This window comes from Myotis daubentonii, chromosome 4 (genome assembly GCF_963259705.1).
Source record: "Myotis daubentonii chromosome 4, mMyoDau2.1, whole genome shotgun sequence".
NCBI lineage: Eukaryota > Metazoa > Chordata > Mammalia > Chiroptera > Vespertilionidae > Myotis > Myotis daubentonii.
In genome coordinates this window covers 36,194,088-36,217,107 of record NC_081843.1, presented here as the reverse complement: position 1 = coordinate 36,217,107, position 23,020 = coordinate 36,194,088, and the positions used below count along the sequence as shown (strand labels likewise).

General features: G+C 54.6%; 4 protein-coding genes across 7 annotated transcripts; 1 reads left to right on the top strand and 3 right to left on the bottom strand.

Moving 5' to 3' along the window:
• The first annotated feature begins 843 nt into the window (after positions 1 to 843).
• On the top strand, positions 844 to 4,565 carry LAMTOR4 (late endosomal/lysosomal adaptor, MAPK and MTOR activator 4). 2 transcript variants are annotated; one of them, XM_059693679.1, is made up of 4 exons: positions 844 to 983; positions 1,947 to 2,027; positions 3,759 to 3,876; positions 4,224 to 4,565. In XM_059693679.1, exons 1-4 carry the CDS (start codon positions 981 to 983, stop codon positions 4,268 to 4,270), a joined length of 249 nt encoding a protein of 82 aa, XP_059549662.1. In that variant the 5' UTR covers positions 844 to 980; the 3' UTR covers positions 4,271 to 4,565. The 2 variants fall into 2 exon arrangements, with proteins under 2 accessions (XP_059549662.1, XP_059549661.1); XM_059693678.1 differs by having other exon boundaries at positions 846 to 983; positions 4,241 to 4,565.
• A 242-nt stretch (positions 4,566 to 4,807) lies between these two features.
• Positions 4,808 to 9,485, bottom strand: TRAPPC14 (trafficking protein particle complex subunit 14). 2 transcript variants are annotated; one of them, XM_059693674.1, is made up of 11 exons: positions 8,948 to 9,485; positions 8,676 to 8,771; positions 8,441 to 8,570; positions 8,225 to 8,311; positions 7,951 to 8,071; positions 7,698 to 7,845; positions 7,021 to 7,103; positions 6,768 to 6,931; positions 6,089 to 6,243; positions 5,650 to 5,843; positions 4,808 to 5,537 (listed from the first exon to the last, which is right to left on the bottom strand). In XM_059693674.1, the coding sequence occupies exons 1-11, from the start codon at positions 9,338 to 9,340 to the stop codon at positions 5,384 to 5,386; spliced, it is 1,725 nt and encodes a 574-aa protein (XP_059549657.1). In that variant the 5' UTR covers positions 9,341 to 9,485; the 3' UTR covers positions 4,808 to 5,383. The 2 variants fall into 2 exon arrangements, with proteins under 2 accessions (XP_059549657.1, XP_059549658.1); XM_059693675.1 differs by lacking the exons at positions 8,441 to 8,570; positions 8,948 to 9,485 and having other exon boundaries at positions 8,676 to 8,777.
• Positions 9,486 to 9,710: 225 nt separating this feature from the next.
• On the bottom strand, positions 9,711 to 15,348 carry GAL3ST4 (galactose-3-O-sulfotransferase 4). 2 transcript variants are annotated; one of them, XM_059693677.1, is made up of 4 exons: positions 15,236 to 15,348; positions 13,854 to 13,955; positions 13,355 to 13,658; positions 9,711 to 11,162 (listed from the first exon to the last, which is right to left on the bottom strand). In XM_059693677.1, the coding sequence occupies exons 2-4, from the start codon at positions 13,949 to 13,951 to the stop codon at positions 10,131 to 10,133; spliced, it is 1,434 nt and encodes a 477-aa protein (XP_059549660.1). In that variant the 5' UTR covers positions 13,952 to 13,955; positions 15,236 to 15,348; the 3' UTR covers positions 9,711 to 10,130. The 2 variants fall into 2 exon arrangements, with proteins under 2 accessions (XP_059549660.1, XP_059549659.1); XM_059693676.1 differs by having other exon boundaries at positions 13,854 to 14,142; positions 15,236 to 15,342.
• Positions 15,349 to 15,970: 622 nt separating this feature from the next.
• On the bottom strand, positions 15,971 to 22,326 carry GPC2 (glypican 2). The gene is made up of 10 exons (XM_059693673.1): positions 21,938 to 22,326; positions 21,130 to 21,288; positions 20,494 to 20,816; positions 19,603 to 19,683; positions 18,718 to 18,880; positions 18,350 to 18,480; positions 17,967 to 18,119; positions 17,725 to 17,864; positions 17,453 to 17,628; positions 15,971 to 16,780 (listed from the first exon to the last, which is right to left on the bottom strand). Exons 1-10 carry the CDS (start codon positions 22,101 to 22,103, stop codon positions 16,548 to 16,550), a joined length of 1,725 nt encoding a protein of 574 aa, XP_059549656.1. The 5' UTR covers positions 22,104 to 22,326; the 3' UTR covers positions 15,971 to 16,547.
• Between the last annotated feature and the right edge of the window lie 694 nt (positions 22,327 to 23,020).

The window sequence follows — 23,020 nt, the reverse complement described above, 5'->3', positions numbered from 1 at the left end:
GGGGTTCAATTCCGGTCAAGAGCAGGTACCTCGGTTGCAGGCTTCATTCCCTGGTCGGGGCTCCTGCAGTAGGCAACCAATCCACGTGTCACGTCAATATTTCTGTCTTTCCCTCTCTCTTCCACTCTCTCTAAAAATTAATGGAAAAATATCTTCGGGTGAGGATTAAAAAAAAAAGGACTCCAACCTGGCCAGCATGCCCCAGTGGTTGAGCATCGACCTGTGAACCAGGAGATCACGGTTCTATTCCCGGTCAGGGCACATGCCTGGGCTACCAGCTCTATCCCCAGTGTGGGCTGTACAGGAAGTAGCTGATCAATGACTTGATGTTTCTCCTTCCTTCCTCTCTGAAATAAATAAAAAAATATAGATTTTTAAAAACACTCCAAAGTACTGTTTCTAATTTTTTCTGGCAGAGAGTATTCAGTATTGAAGCTGTGTTGCCCAGCGGGGGATTCAATTCACCATCACAGGGCTCCTCACAGAATCCCAGGAAGAAACAGTTTGGGGAACAAATCCTTGTATTAAACAGAGAGCTGTCTGGAGTAAGGGTAAGGGTAGTAGTTGAATAGCTTTTCACATGCATGTCACGTCATTTCACTTTATTCTCTTGCTGTGGTCACCCTCGTGGACAGTCTAGCGAGGGCAAAATATCTCTAACGCTCAGCACACCGGGTCCCATTCTCCTCCCTCCGGCCCCGCCCCTCCGGTCCACTCCTTCGCCAACACGTCACCCTCCTACTCGCGCTCAGAGGGGCGGGGACATGGGTGTTAAAGGGGCTCTGCGACCAATCCGCGTGCGTCTGGGAAAGCCCGATGACGTAGCCAAGCTCCAATCCGCATTCTGGGGGTGGGGCTGAAGTCCGACGGGCGCCACGCAAGGCAGGAGGAGGAGACACCCTGGTGGAAGCACGTGACCTGGGTCTGGAGCCGGAAGCTTCCTATCTGGTAGGGAGCGCCCCCCATCACCTAAGGCAGCGATGGTGAGTGAGGGCGCATGCGCCGGAGGACGCGCTGGGGGCTCCTTGTCCCTGTCCCCCCAGTCTCTTTAGTTGCCCCTTCCTTGGCCGGCAGTCTGTCGTCACCTCCTCTTTGCCCCTGGACGGAGAGGGATTGTTGAGGGCTGAGGAGGGATCTGTGGGAGGTTGTGGTCTGCGGAGGAGGAGCTGGCCACATGGAGAATTGGAAAGGGGGCAGGAGAGAGAGGCCAGTGGGGCTGCGAACGCGTCGGGGGTAGCAACGGTGGGATGTGAAAGAACAAGGGAGCCCAAGAGCAGGGGTGAGGACACATCGAGGTTCAAGATCAGTGCTGCCCTACCTGGTCTGGCTCAGTGGTTAGAGTGTTGGCCCGCGGACTGAAGGGTCCTAGGTTCGGTTGGGGTCGAGGGCACATGCCCGGGTTGCGGGTTGCGGGTTGCGGGTTGCGGGTTGCGGGTTGCGGGTTGCGGGTTGCGGGCCGGAGCCCCAGTAGGGGGCGTGCAGGAGGCAGCCAATCAATGATTCTCTCTCATCATGGATGTTTCTATGGCTCCCTCTCCCTTCCTCTCTGAAATCAATAAAAATATATTTTTAAAAAGAAAAAAATGCCATTCTTTTAAAACATATATTTATTGATTTCAGAGCGAAGGGAGAGAAATATCCATGATGAGAGAGAACCATTGGTTCAGGCATGTGCCCTTGACCGAAATCGAACCTGGGACCCTTCAGTCTGCAGGCCGACCCTCTATCCATTGAACCAAACCAGCTAGGGCAAGAAAATACCATTCTTAAAAAAAAAAAAAAAAAATCCGTGTTGAAGGCCATGTAAAGGGAACGGGGAAAGGGTCTGGAATGGCCCTGGCTTGGGAAAAAAGAACATCTCGGGCAGGTCACGAGAGACTTGGGTTGCAAGTGAAGAGAATCGAGGCCATCCTAGCAATGCTTCTGATTGCATCTTTACCCCCTAGACTTCTGCACTGACCCACGGGCTGGAGCGAATTCCTGATCAGCTCGGCTACCTGGTGCTGAGCGAAGGCGCAGTGCTGGCGGTGCGTTCTGGGCAAAGGGGGTGGGGGTGGGGGAGTCCCCCCAAGTACACATGGCCCGGTGATTCCTTCTAACATTGCCCAGTTGAGACTAATTTCCCGCTATTCTTGGTCATAATTGGTATAGTAAGTTTTTAATAATTAAGTCTCTGGAATCTCAGTATGGTAATTATTCTGAGGTAAAAGGGTTTACTAACTTTACCGAAGTCAGACAACCAGTTACAGGTTTGTAGATAACTTGTATTACCCAAGTATTTATTGAAGAGGCTTTGTATTTTGTTCCATAGTACAATGTAGTGTTAGCTCGCTAGAAGTTTTCAATCTAGCTAGGGAGACAGGCTTAAGGTCAAAAGCTTAAAGCAATGCCAGTGGTCAAGACAACTGAAAGAGTTCCGAAAATGAAGGATTCAACTTGTGTTGTGACAAGGAATCCTTGAAGGACAAAAAATTCAGCTGGGCTTAAAGGAAGAATGGTGTGAACAGGCAGAAAAGGAGAGGGCTGAGATGGATATATTTGCAGGAGTGATGCCTGTTTTGATAGTGGGTTTATGTTGAAAAGTTTGGAAAGGTTTGGGGTAAGAAAAGGATGTGTAAGAAAAGATCTGATTGTGGAAGCCTTTCAAGACTGGGGCAATAGGAGTTTTGAAGGATTTTTTAACAGAAACATGAGCTGATAAAATAGTTGAGCAAGACTGTTCTATTAGGTGTGAAGGTGGGCTGGAAGGGGAGGAATCCAGAAGCAGGAAGGCTGTTGCAGAAGGAAATCTGTGTATGAGTATGGACTGGTGGCACTGAGAGGGAGCAAGGAGAGAAGAGAATTTAAAGGAAGAATCAATATATCTTCATAATGACTAGAGATAGGTAAAAGAGGAGATACTTCTCCATTCAGTACGACTTTGAACTCAAGCTAGCAATGATGGTTCCTTTAACAGGAAATTACTGAAGGAAGTTTACTGGGGAATGGGAGCGGTAAGGGGAATTTTGATGGCTTAACTTTAGACATCAAGTTTGACATAAAACAACAGCAGTTAATATGTATTGCCTAGAGCTGTTTTAAGCACCTCACCAATATTATCTCACATAACCCTCAAGAGCCCATATGATAGATGCTGTTGTCTCTAATTTACAGATAAGGAAACTGAGGTACAGAGTGTCCAAGAGAGCAAAGGGCACTGAACTGAACTTAACCTAGTGGGAGGCTCATCTCAAGGAGGTAGAGAGAAGTTGTGACAGTCACCTGAAAAGAGGAAGCCCAGGCCACTGTGATATGATTACCCAAGGGCAATGTAATGGGGTGGGGTGGGGGGGGATGTGTTTGTGTCAAGGACAAAAGGGATATTTGTTTCAGATTCTGCAAACAAGGCAACAAGTGGGAAGCCAGGAAAAGATAGAGCCTCGAAAGTCAGTGATGTTTGAGAATGTGGTTTTATCAAATAAATGGCATCAGGGAGAGAAATCAAGTTTCAAGGGATTCGACAAGAATGGTCAGTAAAGAAATGGATGAGTCCCAGCTTACCGGGGGAAGCCCAGCATAAGCATGAGAACCAGTATGACATCTAGAAGGGCAACAACATCATAGGAAAGTTTTAGGTTTGTTTCCAAAACGGCTGACCTCGAGGGTACTAGGAAATGGAGAGGAAGAGGGTACCAATGCCAGAGCCAAAGTGGTTCCTGAAATTCTTTCCCAATTCTGTTCCCTAATTTCTGCCATCCTCCCTCCCTGTCTGCATGCAGTCATCTGGGGATCTAGAGAATGATGAGCAGGCAGCCAGCGCCATCTCTGAGCTGGTCAGCACAGCCTGCGGTTTCCGGCTACACCACGGCATGAACATACCCTTCAAGCGCCTGTCGGGTGAGCCCTATCCCCTGCCCCTACTGGTGGTGATAGGAAGTAGGGTGCTTCCAGAGGTGGGGTGCTGTCCTCAGGGAAAAAGCACTGGTCTCCTATCAACCTCCCACCATCTCCCCCTGGGGTCCCTGGTTCTGGCCACTTTCTTCTCTTTGGGATTCACCCCTGCATCAGAAGTATGAGAAAGTAAGAGAAGGGTATTGAATGCAGACGTCCCATCTTCAGATCTCTGAGTGTCAAACCATCTCATTTCTTTGGCTCTTGATCCCAGCCAGTTTGTGTATGACCCCATGGAGGCCATTACACCCCACTAACTCTGTGTTCCCTTCCCTCTCTCGGGGTTTGGGAAGGTGTGTCTCCCCTCCAGTGGTCTTTGGAGAACACACGCTGCTGGTGACCGTGTCAGGACAGAGGGTGTTTGTGGTGAAGAGGCAGAACCGAGGCCGGGAGCCCATTGATGTCTGACCCTGCCAAGGGTGAGGGAAGAGGTGGATTGGGTCCGTGAACCTCTGTGACGAGGAAGATGCAACCTCCTCTTTCTCGGCCTGATGCCAGACCTAAGGCTTTCTGCTCACCCTCTCCCCCACACCCCATCACTTGAAAGGGCAGAGGCTTGGTGACTCTGTGCTGTGTTAAGATGGAGGACAAGGGGGCCTCCCTCTCTCCTAATAAACATGTCTGATGTTCCCAGACCCAGGGATGTGTGTATGGGGGTTGGGAGGTGCTACACCCATGCCTTCTGCCTTTTAAGAGGAAAGTCATGTAATTCAGCCCAAACTGGTGGAGCTAGGCTATCTCTGAGCATATCAAACTGAGAATCAAAAGAAAAAAAATGGGGGAAGGGAGCAGACAGGAGCTATTTGGTATGCATGCTGAAGGGAATCATTCTGAGCTCTGGGCTCTGCTCCTTCCACCAACACACAAACAACAGTCATTCTCCCTCCTGAACAGGCATTTAATAGACTTATTTCAGTTGGAAGCAGTAGTTGGAGAATAAGTTACAGGGACAGACAAAAAACAAAAACAAAACCCACACAACGTAAAGTGCTTCAGGCTGCAAACGTAAACATGAGGGGCAGGAGGAGGCCACCTAGCCACCTCCCCTCCCCTCGGAGACAGGAGGGGCATTGTCTGGGTCCCTTTAGCATCACCACCCTCTACTCTCAGCCCTCAGGAGGGGGAGGGGGGATTTCGGAGGCAGGAAGGACAACTTAATAGGAATGAGAAAACACTTTGTAAACTTAGAACCAGGGAGCAAGGCGGGAAACAAGGGAGCTCTTGGAACCCTTGCCCTGACCAAGGGGTGGGACCAGCCCTCCCAGGAAGTCAGGGAAATACTGTTGGTTTAGTGCTGCAGCCATACCCGCCCATTTCACAGCTTTTCCCTCAGCAGACACAGACAGGCTGCGGCCTCCTCACCCACAGTGGGAGGCATCCCTAAGGAGGCACAGTCTGGAACAAGGACCCCCTCCAGAGGCATTCGATTTCTGGGAGAAGAGCCGCCAACGTGCTACTTTACAGGCTCCACCACCAGGACTTTGCACTCGCGCTTGGCAATCTTGTCCAGAGAGAGCACAGCCTTTTCTGGGGGCAGGTAGAGGGGGCGGCCGACTGGGGAGGCCACAGGGGGTGTGATGGCCCTGCGCTCCATCACACTGCCGGACCTGGAGGAAGGCAGAGAACGTGGGCTCTAGTTAGACCTCAGGACCGCTTCCTGCTCCCGCTCTAATGCCGGCCTCTACTGAGTCCAGTGGCTCCCCTCCCTCGGTTCCGTACCTCATGAGGTGGCTGCGGGAAGGCTGTTGGTGAGAGAAGGACTGAGAGCGGCCCAGGCTAGCCTGGTGCCTCTCCACCAAGTCCCGGACAGCTGGGCTGCTGGGACTGCTCTTTCGAGAGAGGGGCCGGGCCTCGGGTGGAGGGTGGGACACACTCGCAGTGAATTGTAGCTTCAGTTTCATGTGCTGGCTCAGCTGGGGTGGAAAGACACAGATCAGCATTCCCACTTGGCTTCCAGGCCCCAGACCTCCTTTCAAATCACCTCTACCCTTGGCAGACCAATATTGGACCTAAATCCCACCTTCCTTTGGCCTGGCTTTAGTGCCGTCCATTGTATTTCCTCTCCAGCAGCTAGCAGCCCTGATGCCTCCTATCCCAACATTCTGCATCACCCACCACACCGTCCACCCCCTCTCCAGTGGGCACCTCCCCAACCCACCTCAAAGAGCCCTGTCCTTAGAGCCTGGAAGGCTACACTGAAGGTGAGGGCACTGCCCTTCCGGGAAAAGCCAAGGTTGTTGAGGGGCGTGTGGCAGACAATGGAGTCTAGGGCAGCCTGCATGGCCCGCCGGTCCTCCTCACACAGCTGCTTTCCTGGGGGGCAGAAACAGCGACCAGTGAACATCTGTATAGTGTTCCTCAGCAAGGGGCTTCCATGAGCACCGTCTTGATTGATCTTCAAAGTCACCCTGTGGAGTAAACTGAGTATATCTTTTGCCAAATGTTATAAATAACAGCTGATATTTATTGTGTGCTGAGGTCTATTCTAACCACTTCATAGTCACTGAATCTTTAAAAATCACCATAACATCCTCATGGTGGGGGAGGGGGGAAGAGCAGTAATATTTTCTCCTTTTTAGGGATGAGGGAGCTGAGGTTCAGAGAGGGCAAGTAACCACCCAGGGTCACACAGCTTGTAAATGATGGAGGTAGAAATCAAACATACCAGGGAGCTAGCATCGGTGCCCGTGCTCTTAAATCATCCTGCCTCGCTGCCTCTCTCAATTTTCTGTCTGTGACACGAGCCAAAGCAGCCTGCCCCATGTCACCCCCCTCCATGGCTTCTTCCTTTCCCCTCCCCTCCTTCGGGACAAAGGCCCAGCCTGGCGGCACCCTACCAGCCTGTGCGTGCTCCGGGGTCCACACGAGCCTCACAGCAAGGAAGTCTTGGAGATTGTTGAGCAGCGTGTAAGTCACCGTGAAACGCTCATAGGTCCGAACTGGGGACTCACAAGAAGCAGTCATCACAAAGCACGGGCGGTCCAGGCGAATGCTGGGCAGGCTGGAAGCAGTGAGAGGGGAAAGCAGGATGTATGTGTTTTGAAACAAAGGTGAACAGGGTGGTCCCACCCAAGGTTCCCACACACTCACCGGTAGTGGGTGTAGATGCTCTGGGTGAAGGGCAGCTTTGGGGTGGACCACTGAACCACAGCAATCAAGGGGACTTCTAGGCCCTGTGGGAGGAGCAGAGGGAACCATCATGGGTAACAGAGATCCCCTCTCATCTTCAGGTAACACCCTAGCCTCTCCCTCCCACTGCTTTTTCATTTTTTTGTTAATCCTCACCCGAGGATATTTTTCCATTAATTTTTAGAGAGACTGGAAGGGAGAGGGAAAGAGAGAGAAACATCGATGTGGGTTGTTTCCCACATGAGCCCCGACCAGGGCCGGGGATTGAGCCTGCAAACCAAGTATGTGCTCTTGCCCGGAATCAACCTCAGGACCCGTCAGTCCACCAGGCTAAACCAGCTAGGGCCCACTGCTTTTGCTTTTGCTTTTTTTAAATATATTTTATTGATTTTTCACAGAGAGGAAGGGAGAGGGATACAGAGCCAGAAACATCGATGAGAGAAAAACATCGATTCAGCTGCCTCCTGCACGCCCCCCACTGGGGATGCGCCCGCAACCCAGGTACATGCCCTTGACCGGAATCGAGCCTGGGACCCTCCAGTCCGCAGGCCGACGCTCCATCCGCTGAGCCAAACCGGTCAGGGCCCACTGCTTTTTCTTAACCTGTTTCCTTGAAATCACCAGCCCCTTATACTCACCTCCTTGGCCCCTGGAGGTGGCTGCTCACCCACTCGCAGCTGAAACAGGAAGTTGTGTTCCTCTAGGGCACTGAGTGGGCAGGGGAAGCAGCCAGAGGTACCAGGAAGCCGACAGAAGGAGCCCATGGAGACCTCCCCGGATTGGTGACTAGTTCAGAAGAAAGGGGACAGAGCTGGGTCTTTCCAGGCCAGAGCTCTCAGCCCTGCCCCCAGCCCCACCACTTTGCAGCCCTGCCCCTTCCCAGGACCTCACCAGACATTGTCCACCAGCAGCACAGAGCCATCAGGCATGACAGGTAGATAACTGGCATTGAAGTTTGGGAGAATACGAATATCCCAGATGGAAATTTCCTCTTGGGAAGAGCTGTTCAGCACTGTCGAAGGTAACCAGCACAGTGATTATCTGGACCCCTCAGACCCCACCTTAATCCCCCAAAATGAACCTTTCCCCCGAGTCTGCACAGGGTAACTGCCACCCAGTCATTGCCCTTGCTGCTACCCAACACCTTAGCCACCAATCTGCTCACCCTTGAGAACAGTCAAGTGTTTTCCAGCCACAGTGAACTGCCGGCATTTCAGAACTGGAGGGGGCAGCAGAGTCAGCAGGGTACTCACTGCGGGAGAGGGCAGGGGCAAGAGCAAGAATTGATGGGCTGGGCCTGGGCACAGACCTCACCTCCAACCCACAGTTCTAACATTTCTCTTAATGCCGCTCCGGCATTTTCTCCCTGCGTTCTCCCCACCTTGGGCCTTGAAAGCACTCTGCTCTCCCCGGAAGGTCTCCCCAGGAAATCGGGTCTGCAGCAAGCGCAGGTAGCCTTGGTCTCTGACCTCTGGTGCCTCAACCTCCCGCTTCCACACAGTCACTACAATCTGAGCAGAAGGGACACAGGGCCACAGTCAAGAGGAGAGGTAGCCAGCCAGCCTTAGAGAGGACATCTGAAGGAGGAGAAGGGCTTCACCCCTTGCCAATCTTACCTTGGCCTTAGGTGTCCCGGGGGGCAGTCTATCCAGTGAAACAGTGAGTGGGAAGATGACCTCATCTGTGGACACAATTGGCTCTTCCACAGGCAGCTAGGGGTGTGAAAGGGGTGGAGAGGTCAGGAGAGGGGCAGTTCCCCTTAAGAGGTGCCCAGTTCCCTCCTCATCCATCATCTGCCCCCAGCTTCCCCCTGATGTCCCCCTGCTCTCCGGTCTCTGGAGCCCAGCAAATCACCCCTGGTCCTGTGCCTGTCATCCCGGGTCCTCACCGTGGTCACTCCCCCTGAGGTAGCAGGGCCCGGGCCGTGGGTGAGAAGGGGGCTGCAGCCTCGAAACAGCCCCCCACCGCCCGGATCCCCGCCCCCTGGGGGTTCAGGATCCTGGTCGCCGGGGCCACCGCCGGCGCTGACCGAGGCCAGGGCTGCCAGGGCGGTGGCCAGTTCTGCCCAGGCCCCTCGGGAGCCCAAGCCCGGGCCGCCCCCGGCGCCGGAGCCCGCGCCCCCCCGGCAGCGAAGCACCAGCAGGAAGCGGACAGTCTCCCCCAGGTAGAGGTGGTTGCGCCGGGGCAGCGCCCGGTACCGGCCCGGGTCCCCCGCCAGCTCCGCGCGCGGCGGCAGCGGCACGGCCGGGAAGTACATCGAGTAGTCGCACTGGGACTCCATGGGGGCGAGGGCTGCACGGCCGGCGGGGAGTCCCGGCACCCGCCGGCCCAGAGACCCCCCGGGGCCGGGAACCGGGACCACGAACCCGGAACCGAGACCCCGCGGGGCCGGAGCCGGGCGCCCGGAGAATGACTGGAGAAAAGCCGGAAGCGGAAGGGAAGGGGCGTGGCCTGAGGCCCCGGAATCGGTGAGTGACGGGACCCTGGAGGAGAGGGGCGGGGCGCGGCGGCCGCTAGATTGCAGCAAGAAGGATTCAGGAGAGACTCTAGACAGGCTTTTTGGAGAGTATGAAAAAGAACCCTCTCCACCCCCCGCGTCTCGCATGAAGGTGCAGCATCCCCTTCCCTTTCTGCTCGACATAAAGCAAGTCCAAGTTTCAAATTATTTATTCATTCAACAAACATTTCATAGTGAAATGGGCGTAGCTCAGTAACAAACATTTCATAGAGACATGGACGGATTATTCCAGTCCACCGTGTCCCAACCGTCCTCTGGCTTAAATCATGGTTTGCTCCTCCAGGGAGCCTTTGAGTGCTACATGGACCTGCCAGGGGGCTGGACAGGGGAAAGGGCAAAGGGGGGTGGAGGAGTGCTGCTGGGAGCTGAACAGCTCGAGTCCTTGGCACAGCCTGGAGGACTCTGAGCCCACATCCATGCCAGGTTCCAGTCGTCCTGCAGGGAGCAGACTTGCTTTCTCAGGGAAGCAGACATGTCCTCTGGCTGTCCCACACTGGTCACATGTGTCCGGTAGCTCAGCTGCTGTTTAACCTAAGACTCAGTGGTCTAACGCCTAGGGGGTGAGTAGCTTTGAAGTCTTGAAGGGCAGAGAGACTTTTGGAGGGAACTGCTTGGCATCTAGCTTGTCCTTGTACTGTAGCTCTGGGGTAGCCAGGCGCTCACACTCCTCCTGGTCTTGGAGGCTCAGTCCGCTCCGAAGTGCATAGCCCAAAACCTTACCTGACCCAAACTGGAAAGGGCGGAACCGACGGTCAGTGATGTATTTGGGGTCTAAAGCCTCACCACCCAGCAGACAATGTTTAGCCAGGGCCTCTCGGCGAGCCCTGAGCTCTGCCACTGCACTCTCCAGCCGACCCTGGCCGTATTGTTTTATTCGTGTCCACAGACTGCGGTTGAAGTGAACATAAAGAGCCCAGTCCAGATTGTTCCAGACTCGAGCCCGTGCAGTTAGTTGCCTGTCCTCAGTGGTCAGTCCACCATTGCTGACAGCATTTCCGCCCTGTTCACTTCCAGCCTGGGCATTGTGCATGAAGCCCACCACATCATCTAGACCCCAGCACAGGGCATCTGCCAGCAGAACCAATGACTCATCAAAGTACTCGGCCACCAAGACCAAGTCAAAGACAGAGTCCAACCAGGCCAGACTCCACTGGACGAAGGATGAAGACCCCAAATCTAAAGCAGCGGGGCTGGACGTCTGGCTGTGACCATCAGCAGTGGTGGGAGCAGGATGGAAGAGAGCATTGGGATCCAGGGTGTGGGCTCGAGAGCCAGTGCCAGAAGGCAGGACGTGCAGCTCTGGGGGGTTGGGGTCTCTAGGGAGATGAGGATATCCTCTCTTGGTCCTCATCTCGGGGGGGAACGGGAGGCCAAAGTCAAACCATAGCAAGTTGCGCGCATAATGGTCTCCACGGGCCCCAGGTCGGTAGAAGGCTCGAGGATTAGCTAGGAAGGCAGCCAAGGAAGGTGCCTTGCGGAAGGCTGATGAGGTGGATTTATAGTAGGAGAAGGCAGAGCGGGCCAGAGCCGCTGGGTCTCGGACAATGGAAAAGAAGAAGCTGTCAGAAGGCATGACCTGAAGTACCTGCAGAGGAGAGAAAACAGTCATGGGGAGAAAGAAGTGGACCAGGAAGAAAAGAAGTGTAAGCCCAATGCCCGAAGATCTCCCAGCCGCCTGACAGCTCTGACAGGAACCCCCAACTTTTTTCACCAGCTGACAGATCTTGGGCAAGTTACTAATGTCTCTGAGACTCAATTTGCTCATCTACAAAATGGGGATACTTCTATCTTCCTTCCGAGCTCATTATGGATTAAAGAATAGGAAGGAACCTGGAACGTGGGAAGCTCCTGGAGAACATGTATTTTCTTTGGCATTACTGTCTGCCTTGGTCAGTAAAATCTCTAAGAAGCAAACTCTGTGTTCACTTCTCCAACAAAAAAACTATTACGAGTCTACCCTGGGACTCTTGGTCCCTGCTCCAAAAAAGAAACTGGGCTCAGGCCTCTTCAGGGGGGGTGGGGATCACTGGCAGCAAAGAGGGAAGAAAGGGGCAACCATAATGCTGTCTCAGGTATAGGTGTCAGGTGGGCAGACAAGCCCAGGATGGCTGAAGGACAGGGCACTTCTGGGACTCCTGGGCATCTTGGAGAGCAAAAGACACTTCTGGACTGGACACCGGGGAGCCATGGTCACCTTGTAGGGAGTTGCCCTGAGGCCTGGAACATTGGACTTCGCCTCTCAGCAAGAAGGAAGGTGGGAATCAGGTTGAGCCAGGCAGGTGCACATTAGAAACCAGCTCCCGGGCTCCCTGAAGGGTTTCTGCCTCTGAATGTGACTGTCATTGAACCTGACTCTCTGACACGATGTCCTCCAATCTGCTCTGCTATTATGGTCAAGTCTGCAGGGCAGAGCCAGTGAACTGTGTCTCTTTGAAGGAAGAAGAGAACAGTGCAGAGAATAATCTGTGGCATCAGGTGGACCTAGAATAAAATCCCAATTCAGCCATTTACCAGTTGGGTAACTTTGGGCCGTTTATTGAACTTCCGCCATCTATAAATTAGGGTTAACACTTACCTTGAAGAATGTGGAAATACATGGAACACGATAGGTATTCAGATGAATGATGGTGACAATGAAGAGCCTCATCCTAACCTTTGGAAAAACCTGCCTCAAAGGTCATTGTCATTGCCTCACTCCCAGTAGTGGGCTCTCCTTGCCCATTCGATCACACTCATGTTCCTCAGCTGCTTTCTCCAGCTCCTACTTAATCAGCAGTGGGTCTGCAACCCCCCCCCCCCCACACACACACACCCCTTACACACACATCCACACCACCACGTCTTTGCTGATATTTTACTCCCTCTAAGAATGCCTAGTGTTCTTCTTACTACAAAATCATGTCCACCCTTTCCTTTAAAACCTGCCTCTCCAGAAATCCCCACCTTTTTCTGATGAATATTCTCACAATTCCAAATACAAACATGTATATGCACATATGTCACGGAAGGCACTTTGACTTTGGAGCAGATGGGCCTGGGTTCAAATCTGGCTAAGAGATCAATCACTTGGCTTCTCAGAGTCTCGACCTCCTCTTCTGTATAATGGAGGCACTCATAATGTCTTCCTGGCAAGGCGATGGTAAGATTAGTACCCAGAATTCAGGAAGTATTCAATAAAAGTTAGTCCCTTTCCTTACGTTTTCATTTGCACATTGACTTTCTTCCTCCAAGAACTCTCAGGTTTCTGTGTGTTCAGATGAACACGTGAGTCCATGTACCTGTCTCCCCCTTTAGAACTGAGGCTGAGGGTGTCAGGGCTGGGCTATGGCTTGGCATATACCCGATTCTCGAAATCTGGCAGACATGGTGAGGGGAGTGAGAGGAAGATAGGTCAGAGGGCAGAGGCTAAGCAGAGATCCTGGTGGTATCAATGGAAAGGGGCTAAGAAGGGAAAGGGGCACCTAGAGGGAGAGTTTGGGGGGTGGGATTCAGACTTGGCAGAGTGCTGACACCAGCTAGATAAATTGGTCAAGGAGGGAGACTGGAGTATGCATCAGATGGGAGCGGGCAGGACTTCAGCTCTCAGAAACTACTGGGGAAGGGATAGCTGAGGGGAGAATAGGAAACTTCACCTTTGTGGCCCCCTGTCCACCTTTTGGGTGAGGTGACTCCTGGGCCCCCCCCCCCCCATGCCTAGGGCCTTCTCCACTGATGGTCTTGGCCACAGGCCTGATCCCATCTCTCTCCAGTCCCACCCACACCCTCGACACCTCTCACCTCTTTCAGGTTGAACCTCATGTGATGACAGAGGATGTGGAAGGGGGACTGGGTGCCTCCACCCTGAGGGTGGTAGCCTTTGACCCAAGAGGCCTGGAAAAGCCTCGGGTAGCCAAACTGGTAGCGGGCAGGGAGGGCGAAGCGCAGCCCACGTTGGTCCCCGTAGCGGTGAAGCAGGCTTAGCACAGAGCTGCTCCCAGATTTATGCGTCTTCAGGAATACTAGTCGCTGCCGGGGAGGACAGGTGGGAACAGCCGGTCCTGGGGATGGGGCCCAGGGCTGTCGGAGCTGCAGCCCAGGTAACCTGGGGAGAGACGGGAGGGTAAGTACCCTGTCCCTCACCAGCAGGTGGATGGGCGTCTTGTGGAGCAAGGACAGAGGGTGCAGAGCCTCCTCCAAGTTCCCAGGAGTCACAGCCCCAGATAGGATTGGGAGGAGCAAGTGGGGGGGCGGGAGAGGGGCAGGGATCTATCAGGCATTGGGACAAGATGAAACTCACCTCCTTTGGAAGGGCCCACCCCAGAGCTGGAGGGCAAATCCGATGGTCATGAAGACTCCCAAAGCCACCCCCAGGCTCCGAGGCCCCCAGAGGCGCATGGTCCTGGTAGGAGACAGAGGGCCCATGTGGCACAGGGAAGGGTGACAGAGCGAGGGCCAGGCAAAGAGGCAGAGACAGCTGTGCAGCCACAGAAGGTGCAGATTCGAGATTGGGGGTCATTCCCCAGGCCTGTTTGCAGCCCTGGTTGAGTCTGCCCCCTGAGTTAGCAGATTTTTGCCTCTGTCAGCGTCTAGAAGGGAAATGAGGGGAAGGAGGGAGTCTAAGGAGAGGGTAGAGCCTTCTCTCCTGCTGTTCCAGCGAGGACTAATTCAGAGGAGGGTGTTGGTGAGGGTGTGTGCTCTCTACACCCAGATCTAGGTGGCCCCACAACTACTCCTCTGCCGTCTGCCTCCAGCTTCTCCAACCGCCTATAGTTTCTCCCCGAGCCTCCGGGGTTTGGAAGGAAAGGAGGGAAAGAGAGAGACCCTGCAAGAAAGATCAGACCAATCTGTTCAGGACAGTGAGGTGGACATCGCCAGGCCCTGGCTCCTTCCTGAGCTTCTGTCGGGATGAAGAGTCTCATTTGGAGGCTGAGAGGGAAAGCCATAAGGAGGGAATGTGGGTCAGGCAGATGAACCCAGAGAGGTGAGGCCACAGCAGTGACTTTGTAATGAGTAAGAGGCAGTCATCTGGTCTAAATTCAAGCATCTCTTTTCCCTCTCAGCACAGGGCCCACCCCAGTGTGGGAGGGGCTGGGGGAGATGTAGGGTTATTTACAAAACCCAGATCCCCAGACACCCCCCCCTCCCCACACACACACACACAACCCACCCACCCCAATCCCATTCCCACTTTTCAACCTCATCGGTGCACCCAGAGGAGACTGAATGGGTGGGGCTGGAGAAAGATAAAGATACTGATAGACGAGCATTCAGTTTGGAATTGCTTCCCAGGCCCCAGTTCCCTAATCAGCTGGGAGTCTGACCCACCCCTTCAGATTACAACCCACAACCACGGGCCACAGCCCTTCCAACAAGCCCGGACAGCCCCCTTCCAGGACAGGCAGGAGTAACTCCAGACAGAGAAACCCATATTTGCTACTTAAAGACCTGCCCCCTCTGGCATCCTTCCCCCAACACAGCCCCCAGGATCTAGCCTTGCACTAGGTTTCTGTGTCCAGATTCCTTCTATCCCTTCCACCCATCCCTGTCTCCTCCTATTACCCTCAATTCCAGCCCTCTGTCCCCTCCAGCTTTGGTGATAACCCCCCTCCCCCAAGACTCCTCCCATAAATTCTGGAGTCCTTCCCCTGGCTGCAGCCTCGATGTCACTTGCCCACTCACCAAGCCTCCTGAGGAGCAGCAGGGTAATCAGGATCGGGCCTTCCCCAGCCACCGCCCGGTTCCTCACTCTGCTAAACTTTCCCCATAAACTTTCTCAGCGCCCAAGCTCCTCCCCTCTCCCTCCCTTTGTCTGGCCAGTCCCGGCAGCTGCTTCAACTTTGATCAAGTCTCTGGGTCTCTCCCTCCCTGCATCTTTTTTTTTTTTTTTTTTTTGGGTCAGGGCACATAGCCTGCCCTTGGAAGACACAATTTCTGCCCTCCTTTCACACTTAAGAATCATTTATACCTTTTCTTTCTCTGCTTTCTGCAGAACAAACTATTCATTCAGGAGACAGAAAGGAGAAAGTAACAGACAAGAGCTGAAAGCAGACTTTGGCAAGAACTTGTGACAAGGCAGCCAGAGGCTGACGCGGGCAGAGAACAGGAGCCCCGTTCTGAAGGCAGGGGGCAGCAGTGTGGTCTATTAATGATGCTTCGTTTTCCAGGAATTTTGCCTGTAACAAGGTGCTTCCTCACACAGCTCCTATCTGGTCCTCACGTTCCTCCCCATCTTACAAAGGAAGGTTCTCAGATCCAGAGGGTGAAGCACTTGCCCAAATTCAGTATCGGGGACGGGATCCAAGAGAGGCGAGAACAAGCAGAAACGAGCCCTTAGAGAGGCTCTGGCGCCTCTGCCAGGAGCCAGGGCTAGGGGAGGGCGGTGAAGTTACAGAAAGTCACACTCAGGGTCCAATAAATTAGTTGTTTATTTGTAAAATGCAAAACTTGTGAAGGATGTGGATGGCAGAGGCCATGATTTTTTTTTTTTTTTTTTTTGCGTTTTAGTTTAAGAAATTGGTACTGAAAAAAAACACATAGAACCAAGGACCAGAGATCCTGATACACATACCCAAGTTCCCTGCCCTGCACCCTATCAGCATCCAGCTTTGTCCATTCCAGAGACCAGGTGAACCCACCACTCCCCACTTCCAACTTCCTTCAAACCCTACCCCCCAACCGTCACTCTAAAAATCTTCCCTTTCTCCTCCTTGGGGCTGACCACCAGAGCCCAGACTTAGAGGCTCAGTTGGAGAGACCACAGCCTAAATAAATACCCCCCGCCTCCCGACCCGGATACCAAACGAAAAAATAAATATGTGAACACCCACCCAATCCCAATGGGAATCTCCTGGATTTGGGGCCCTAGCCATTCACCCAAAAAGTCCCTTCTCAACCCTCTCTGCAGCCCCCTTCAACTCCTCCCCAGATCCAGCTGAGAGGGGAGGAGAGAAAGGGCCATGAGCCCCTCTGATGCCAGGGCACCCTTCCCCTGTTATCGAGGTCCAAGCAGGGCCAGGGCTGAGAGGAAGAGAATGAGAACGGGTTGGGTGTGAAAACCAACAGATGTCCCCCCAGTCCTGCTCCTGCCCTGGTTTTGGCGGACGATGAAACCTCCTTTGCGGCCAGGAGGACGAGGAGGCCGGGCTGGGGGGCCCACAGCTGCTGCCCCGGCCATCCAATCATCTGCATAGTGCGGTCCTTCTCCAGAGCCACTGGCATCCTCATCTGGGGGGGGGGGGTGTTCAGAGACAGACAGGGATGGGTAAAAGGGGCAGTATGAAACAGATAGACACAAAGAGGGAGGAGAGAGATATAGGTAGGTAGATCGGAGGAGGGAGACAGACAATGACAGGAAGGCGAGGATAGAGAAGTCAGGTAGACATGAGAATGAGGAAAGGCAATGGGAGACAGAAAAAAAGACAATGAGACAGAAAAGAGAGACAGGCAGATGGGAGGAGAGAAAATTAATGTTCTTGCCTTGCTTCTCTGGCAAATTCTACTTTGGGAAGCCACCCAACCCTGCTTCCTGGGGGGGGGGGGGGGCGGAGGGGGGGACAGGGTTGGGAGGGTGCCTACCCTCCCCAATCTCCCACAGTCCTTTGCCCACTGTTCTGTAAGAATGTTTTGGAGACTCCTCAACTGGAATGTGAACTCACAGACAGAAACCTTCTCTCATACTGGTCTTCTATCCCTAACCTTTGAGGTAAGGGTTCCATACGTGATTGTAAAATGAATGCGTGAATGAATGATAACAAGATGGGAGGGGAGGGACTCAGAAAGCAGTGGGCGGGTCCAAGGTCCAATCCCAAGCAGCCAGAGGAGGGAGCCCATCAGCGCCCTCCTCCCCCCCCCCCCCCCCCCACCTCACCCTCCCATCCCCGGGGTATCAGGTCTCACCCCAGTCCTCCAGATCTAGGTCGCGTCCCTGGGCGGCTGCCCTCATCCTCACTGTAGCTGACCGGAGTTGCAGCCGCTGCATCCGAGTCCGGAGGTCGGGGTTTGAGGTTTCCGCATCCAGCTCGGGATTGTTGAGCTGCTGGGTCAGGGGGCCTCCGACTACCGGCAACAAGTACCTGCGAGCAGAGCAGCCCTAAAGGCTCCCGCCCGCCCTGTGGGTCCGCCCCCGCCCCCGGATTTGGGCTTTGGCCCGCCCACCAAACTGCTCTCACCGGCCCCGCCCGGTTCCGGTCCAGCAGGGCGCCGCTTCCTGGGTGATGTCCAATGCCATGCGGGGGTCCCCGCACACCGCCAGGGGCAGCCCGGCCCAGAAGCCCCGGGCCCGGTCCAGCCGCTCGCGGAGCTCCCACACCTGGGCGCGCAGGGAGAGCAGGTGGAGCTGCAGCGCGTGCCCACCCACCCACCCCACACCCACACGCCTGCCCACCCACCCACCCCACACCCCCCAGCTCACCATCCGGGGCAGGCTGTTGCCCGCAGCTGTCGTGGGCTGCTCCTCCTCCACCCCTGCCGCCGCGGTCCAGCGCCGGCCCACTTCTTCCATGGGTGCCAGGGCTCGGTGGGCACGGGCCATCGCCTTCGGGGGGACCCCACATTCCTGAAACACCTGTGGCACAGGGATGCCCCACAGGATGAAACCGGCACTGAATCTCCATTCCAACACCTAAATCTCCCAATAGCCCTGTTTCCACCTACAGTGCCTCTCTGACCCCCAACCCTGTCTCACAACCCCAGGCCACTGCCTCCATCCTTCCCTCTCCTGTACTAGAGCTGACCCCCATACCACCCCTGCCAGCCCCCAGGCGGACACTCCCACGCTCCTCGAGTTTCCTGTACCTGGGTGGACACCCCTACACTGTTTTCCTGCAGGTACATCAAACCTTCTGAGATCTTCACCCCAATGGCCTGAGCTGCCAGCTCAAAGGAAAAGGGGCCCTGGATCTTCTCAGCCAGGAACAGGAGACCATCTTGAAGGAGGGGGAGAAAGCCAAGGGTGAAATGGGGGGGAAGGGAGTGGAACAGCAGGGAGGTACTCATTAAACTAGGAAGTTCCCACAAATCCTGACCCGGACAGCAAAGTGTTAGATGGGGAGACTCAAGATCTCTACCACTCCCTCCCCCCTCAATATGGCTTAAAAATCCCTCCCAGTCCATCCCACTCACCCTTACAGGGACCAGCTTCTCAGGCTTTCCTGAGTCCTCACCCAGATAGGCCCCCCAGTCAGGGTCCAGTCCCCGGCTGCTGAGGCAGCCATGGGCCACGTTGAGGCAGAAGCCCCGGCAAGGCGGCAGCAGGGGGACCCCGCGACAAAAGGGGCAGCCAGTCAGACGCATTACAGCCCGCCTACAGCCTTCGGACATGGGGACCTGGGGGCAGAGAGCTGGGCTATGTGATCCACAGACACCGAGGCTGCCCTCAGCCACGCTTAGTGCTGCGCATGGAGAAACCAAATACCCCACCCTACCTTCCCATGCCCCATATGGAGAACCGCTGGGAATGGCTAGGGTTGGTGACCCCATGTAGCAGCAGGTGAGACCCCAAAAGACTGTGGAGAGAAGTTCCTCGGGGCCAGATTGTAGATACTTCTTTTTGGGAAGGATGGGACAGTGGGGTCTGAGAAAAGGTTTAAGGACAAGAGTGGGGAAGGATGAAACTGAGGATGGAAGAGGTAAGTCTGGAGGTCAGGGAGAGAATGGGTGGTAGAAAGAGAGCCTTGAAGGCCAAGTCAGGAATCTGGCCTTCAGTAGCAGGAAAGGAAGAGCCAGATGAGTCATCCCTGAGGCATCTGGAGGAAACTGGGGGGACCAGTACTCCCATTGCAGAATGTTATGGAGATGAGCAGAACCGCAGAGGCTGACAGGAATATGAGTCATCAGAGGGCAGGAGAGGTGAGAGCAGATCATGAATCATGACACCAGGGAGACTTCCCTCTGGCCCACCTCCTTCCTGGTTCACCCTGGGGTTCCAGGGCCTCAAGGCTAATGTGGGAAAGCTCCATGTCTCTCCTGCCAGCTGGCATCTGACTCTTCCTCATGGGGCATCTCCTTTTCCCTCCCTGAGCCCCACCCACACTCAAGCACCCTCTAACCTTAAGTGCTTCACTGACCACATCTCTTCCAGTCTCCAAGCCCTGGATAAAGGCCCGGGCAGCCACCATGGCCCGGGTTATCTGGGGGAGAAGAAAGAAGGTGAGAAAAACCATAGGGTTGTCTTGTCAGTCAAGATCGGGGCCAAGAGACTATACCACCGGGATGAGCAGTGGGGGGTAGTTTGTGGAGTTATCTTGGGGTGGTTAGGATTATCAGGTGGTAAAGTAAAGCAGGTGCAAGAGTCTCAAAGGAATTATAGTCAAGGTGAGCTTGTCTTGGGAAGAGATGGGAGGGATTGTTTTACAGGGCTTGGAGATAATGGGACTGTGCATCAGGACAAACACTGAACTTACAGCCAGAAGACCTGGGTGTGAGACACAGCTCTACCATTTACTGGCTGTGAGACCTTAACTTCTGGGAGGTTGTTTTCTCATCTGTAAAACAGGAATACTACCATCTACCTCCCAGAGTTACAATGGCAATTAAATGAGATACTATAAAATGAAAATCCTTCTCAAATACCAAGTGCCTAATTCACATTTAGTTGAACCAGAGGAAGTCAAGATATTAGAATGAGGAAAGAGTTGGCAGAAAGGTGGCTGGGGGGCAAGAGTGGGTGAGTGGGTCAGGGATGTGTGTGAAATTTCAGCACAGGATGAGAGTGGGAGACATACAATTAAAGGAAATCAAGGAGCACTGGGTCAGGCAGGGGTCACTGGGGCTCTAGATAGTGACCACAAGGTCAGAGATGGCTGACATGCAGGATGTGGGGATCACCAGGTCGGGGGTGACTGGAGCATGAAGGGGCGGTCATTCAGTTGGAGGTGAATGCACAGTTTAGAGGTCACTAGGTCAGAGATGGCTGAAACTCAGGCCTTGAGACCCCTCACCTGCAGGCGGAGGCGACGGGGTGAGTCCCCGAAAGGCTTCAGAGAGTCATCAGCAGAGGAGGCAAGGCGAGTGAGGCAGAACAGGTATTCAGGGGAGAAGATGTACTGTGGGTGCAGCAGGGGGAACATTCTCTCCAGGACCTGCGTCCAGAAATCCACCAAGGCGTCATCTAACCCCTCACCAGACTTCTCATAGTAGTCCCGCAGCCGAGAGAACAGGCCGCTGAATAAGGGGGTATGCTGGGAATACAGGCGGCCATAGGAGCGGTGGAAGAGCAGGGCCAGGGAGTGCTCAGCTGATGAGAGCATCTCCCGAAAAACCTCTGTGGCAAATGCAAAGAAAGCGGAGTGAGGTGGGATGAGGCCAGAGAAGGATGAAAAAGTGAAAGGGCAAAGGCAAGAAGAAAGTGGGGAGAGAAAAGACAAGTGAGTTAGAAACTCAGCAAATCTCAGACTTGGGCAGATTGAGAATGGGGTGGGGCAGGACCCTGGAGAGAGCCTGGGGTGGGGTTGGGGGTGCTAAGACAGGGCAGGGGTGCCTTAGGGATGGAGTAGGAAGTGAGGACAGGATACTTGCTGGGATCATGAGCACAGCGAGGAGCTGTGTGGCCAGGTTTGGGGACCTCAAGTCCTCACCATCAAATGTTCTAAGCCGGGAAGCCAATGTGTGAACCAGGAAGGAGCCACTCTCCTCCACCAGGCCTCGGAAAGTAGCCTCAGTGTCCCAGGTCAGCCTCTCCTCTATTTCACTGGAACAGCAAGTATATTCTTGGGGACAGATCCGGAGGTGCTCACCTAGACAGAGGAGACACAAGGAATGGTGGGAAGTGATGTGGTAAAATTCCTTCCTTTTCCTGCCTATCTCTGGGGGGCCATCCCTCCTCTTTCACCTGTCTGGTTTCTTTTCTATTGTCTATACACACATTCCTACTTGACCCTATTCCCACCCTATTGTCCCCTCACCCTTCCCCAGTCCACTGCCATTGGGCATGGGATCAAACAGTGGGCAAAATTAGTGATCAGAGGGCCCTCAGGCCACCGTCCCCAGCATGGCACCCCCCAGGCCTCTAAGGACTTACAGGACAGCTTCTATAGGAAGAATGGGGTTTGCAGGGGTGGGGTTACTTGGTAAACAAGAAAGTATTATAGAAGTGCTCTTAGAAACAGCGAGGAGAACAAATTGGGCTGTAAAGAAAGAACCAGAGAGATGGGTGCTACTTACTAGAAAGGGATTTGGGGTGGGGGTGGCGTAAAAGAGCTACTATGTGAACAGGAGGGTTATTGTGCTCCTGGTAAGGAAGTTCAGGAGGAGAGGCGATATTACTATGGGATAAAAAGATTACAAAGGTCACTCTGAAAGGGAAGAGTTATTGTGGGACGGGGAGGACCCACCCTCGACCCCTCCCTCGCCCCCAATTCTCTAGTCTTCCTCTATTCTCCTCACCTGAGATCAGGGCGGGAGGGAGTAGGCTTAAGCTATATCCCCGGGCCCCCAGAATTTGCCGGGTCTCCGTGCAACTCCGGATGACCTTTGCCTCGCTCCCGGGTCCAGGACCAGGACCGGGACACAGAGGTAGCAGCAGCAGCAGAAGAGTTCGCAGTGCGGACATAGCTGCTGCGACCCCGGAACAGCACAGGGGGTCCCACGGAGGGAAGAAGAGCTGCCCGAACTCGGGAAGCCGGTTCTCCGCTGCAGGACCGTCCCGCCGGCCAGAGAAAGAGCGCGACCTCGGGAAACTGAACACCGAGGAGGATTGCTGGGTCGGGCAGCATCAACCGAGACAATGGGAGAGGCGAGTCGGACAGCGGGAGGGGCCCAAGGCGGGGCCTTACCAATGATGGCAAGGAGCCGGCCTCAGGGGCGGGACCAAGGGAGAAACTAAGCCAATGTAGTTGGGGGAACTCGGCAGAGGGGCGGGATTAGGCTGAACTACGAAGGTTGGTGGGGGGCGTGGTCTTTCTCGGGGGCGTGACTACCCGGTTCGAAAGGCGGGGCCAGGGCAGACCCCCAGCCTATGGTAGTTGATAAGCCAGAATGAAGGGGCTACTACTGGTGAACTGCAAAGCCCGGCCAATGGTGTGTGTGGCGGGTGCGTGTGCGTGCGTGCGTGCGTTTGTGTGTGCGTGTGTGAGTGAGTGTGTGTGTGTGTGTGTGTGTGTGTGTGTGTGTGTGTGTGTGGTGGGGGGTGGGGGGCGGCGATAGTGGAAGCAGAGGGGCTGGGGCCGGGGTGGAGCACGGTTGAATTGGGCCGCTGGAGCGCCTAAGCCCACGTGACTGGGCAGCACGTGGGAGAGCCGGTGGCCGCTCGAGGCCGCCAGAGCGGCGTGACAGGAACGTGGTGAGCACGAGCTCGCACACGGCCAAGCCTCGCGACAAATACCGTTGGGCTCGCGCCTGCGCACAACGCACCTCGCGCCTTCCCGCGTTTTTCTGGATTCTTCTGCCTCCGGAAGGGAAGCGGCGGGCGCCTGTGTCGCAGGTGGGGTGATTCCAGCGGTCAGAGGGACGGACCCCAGGCGGTGACTT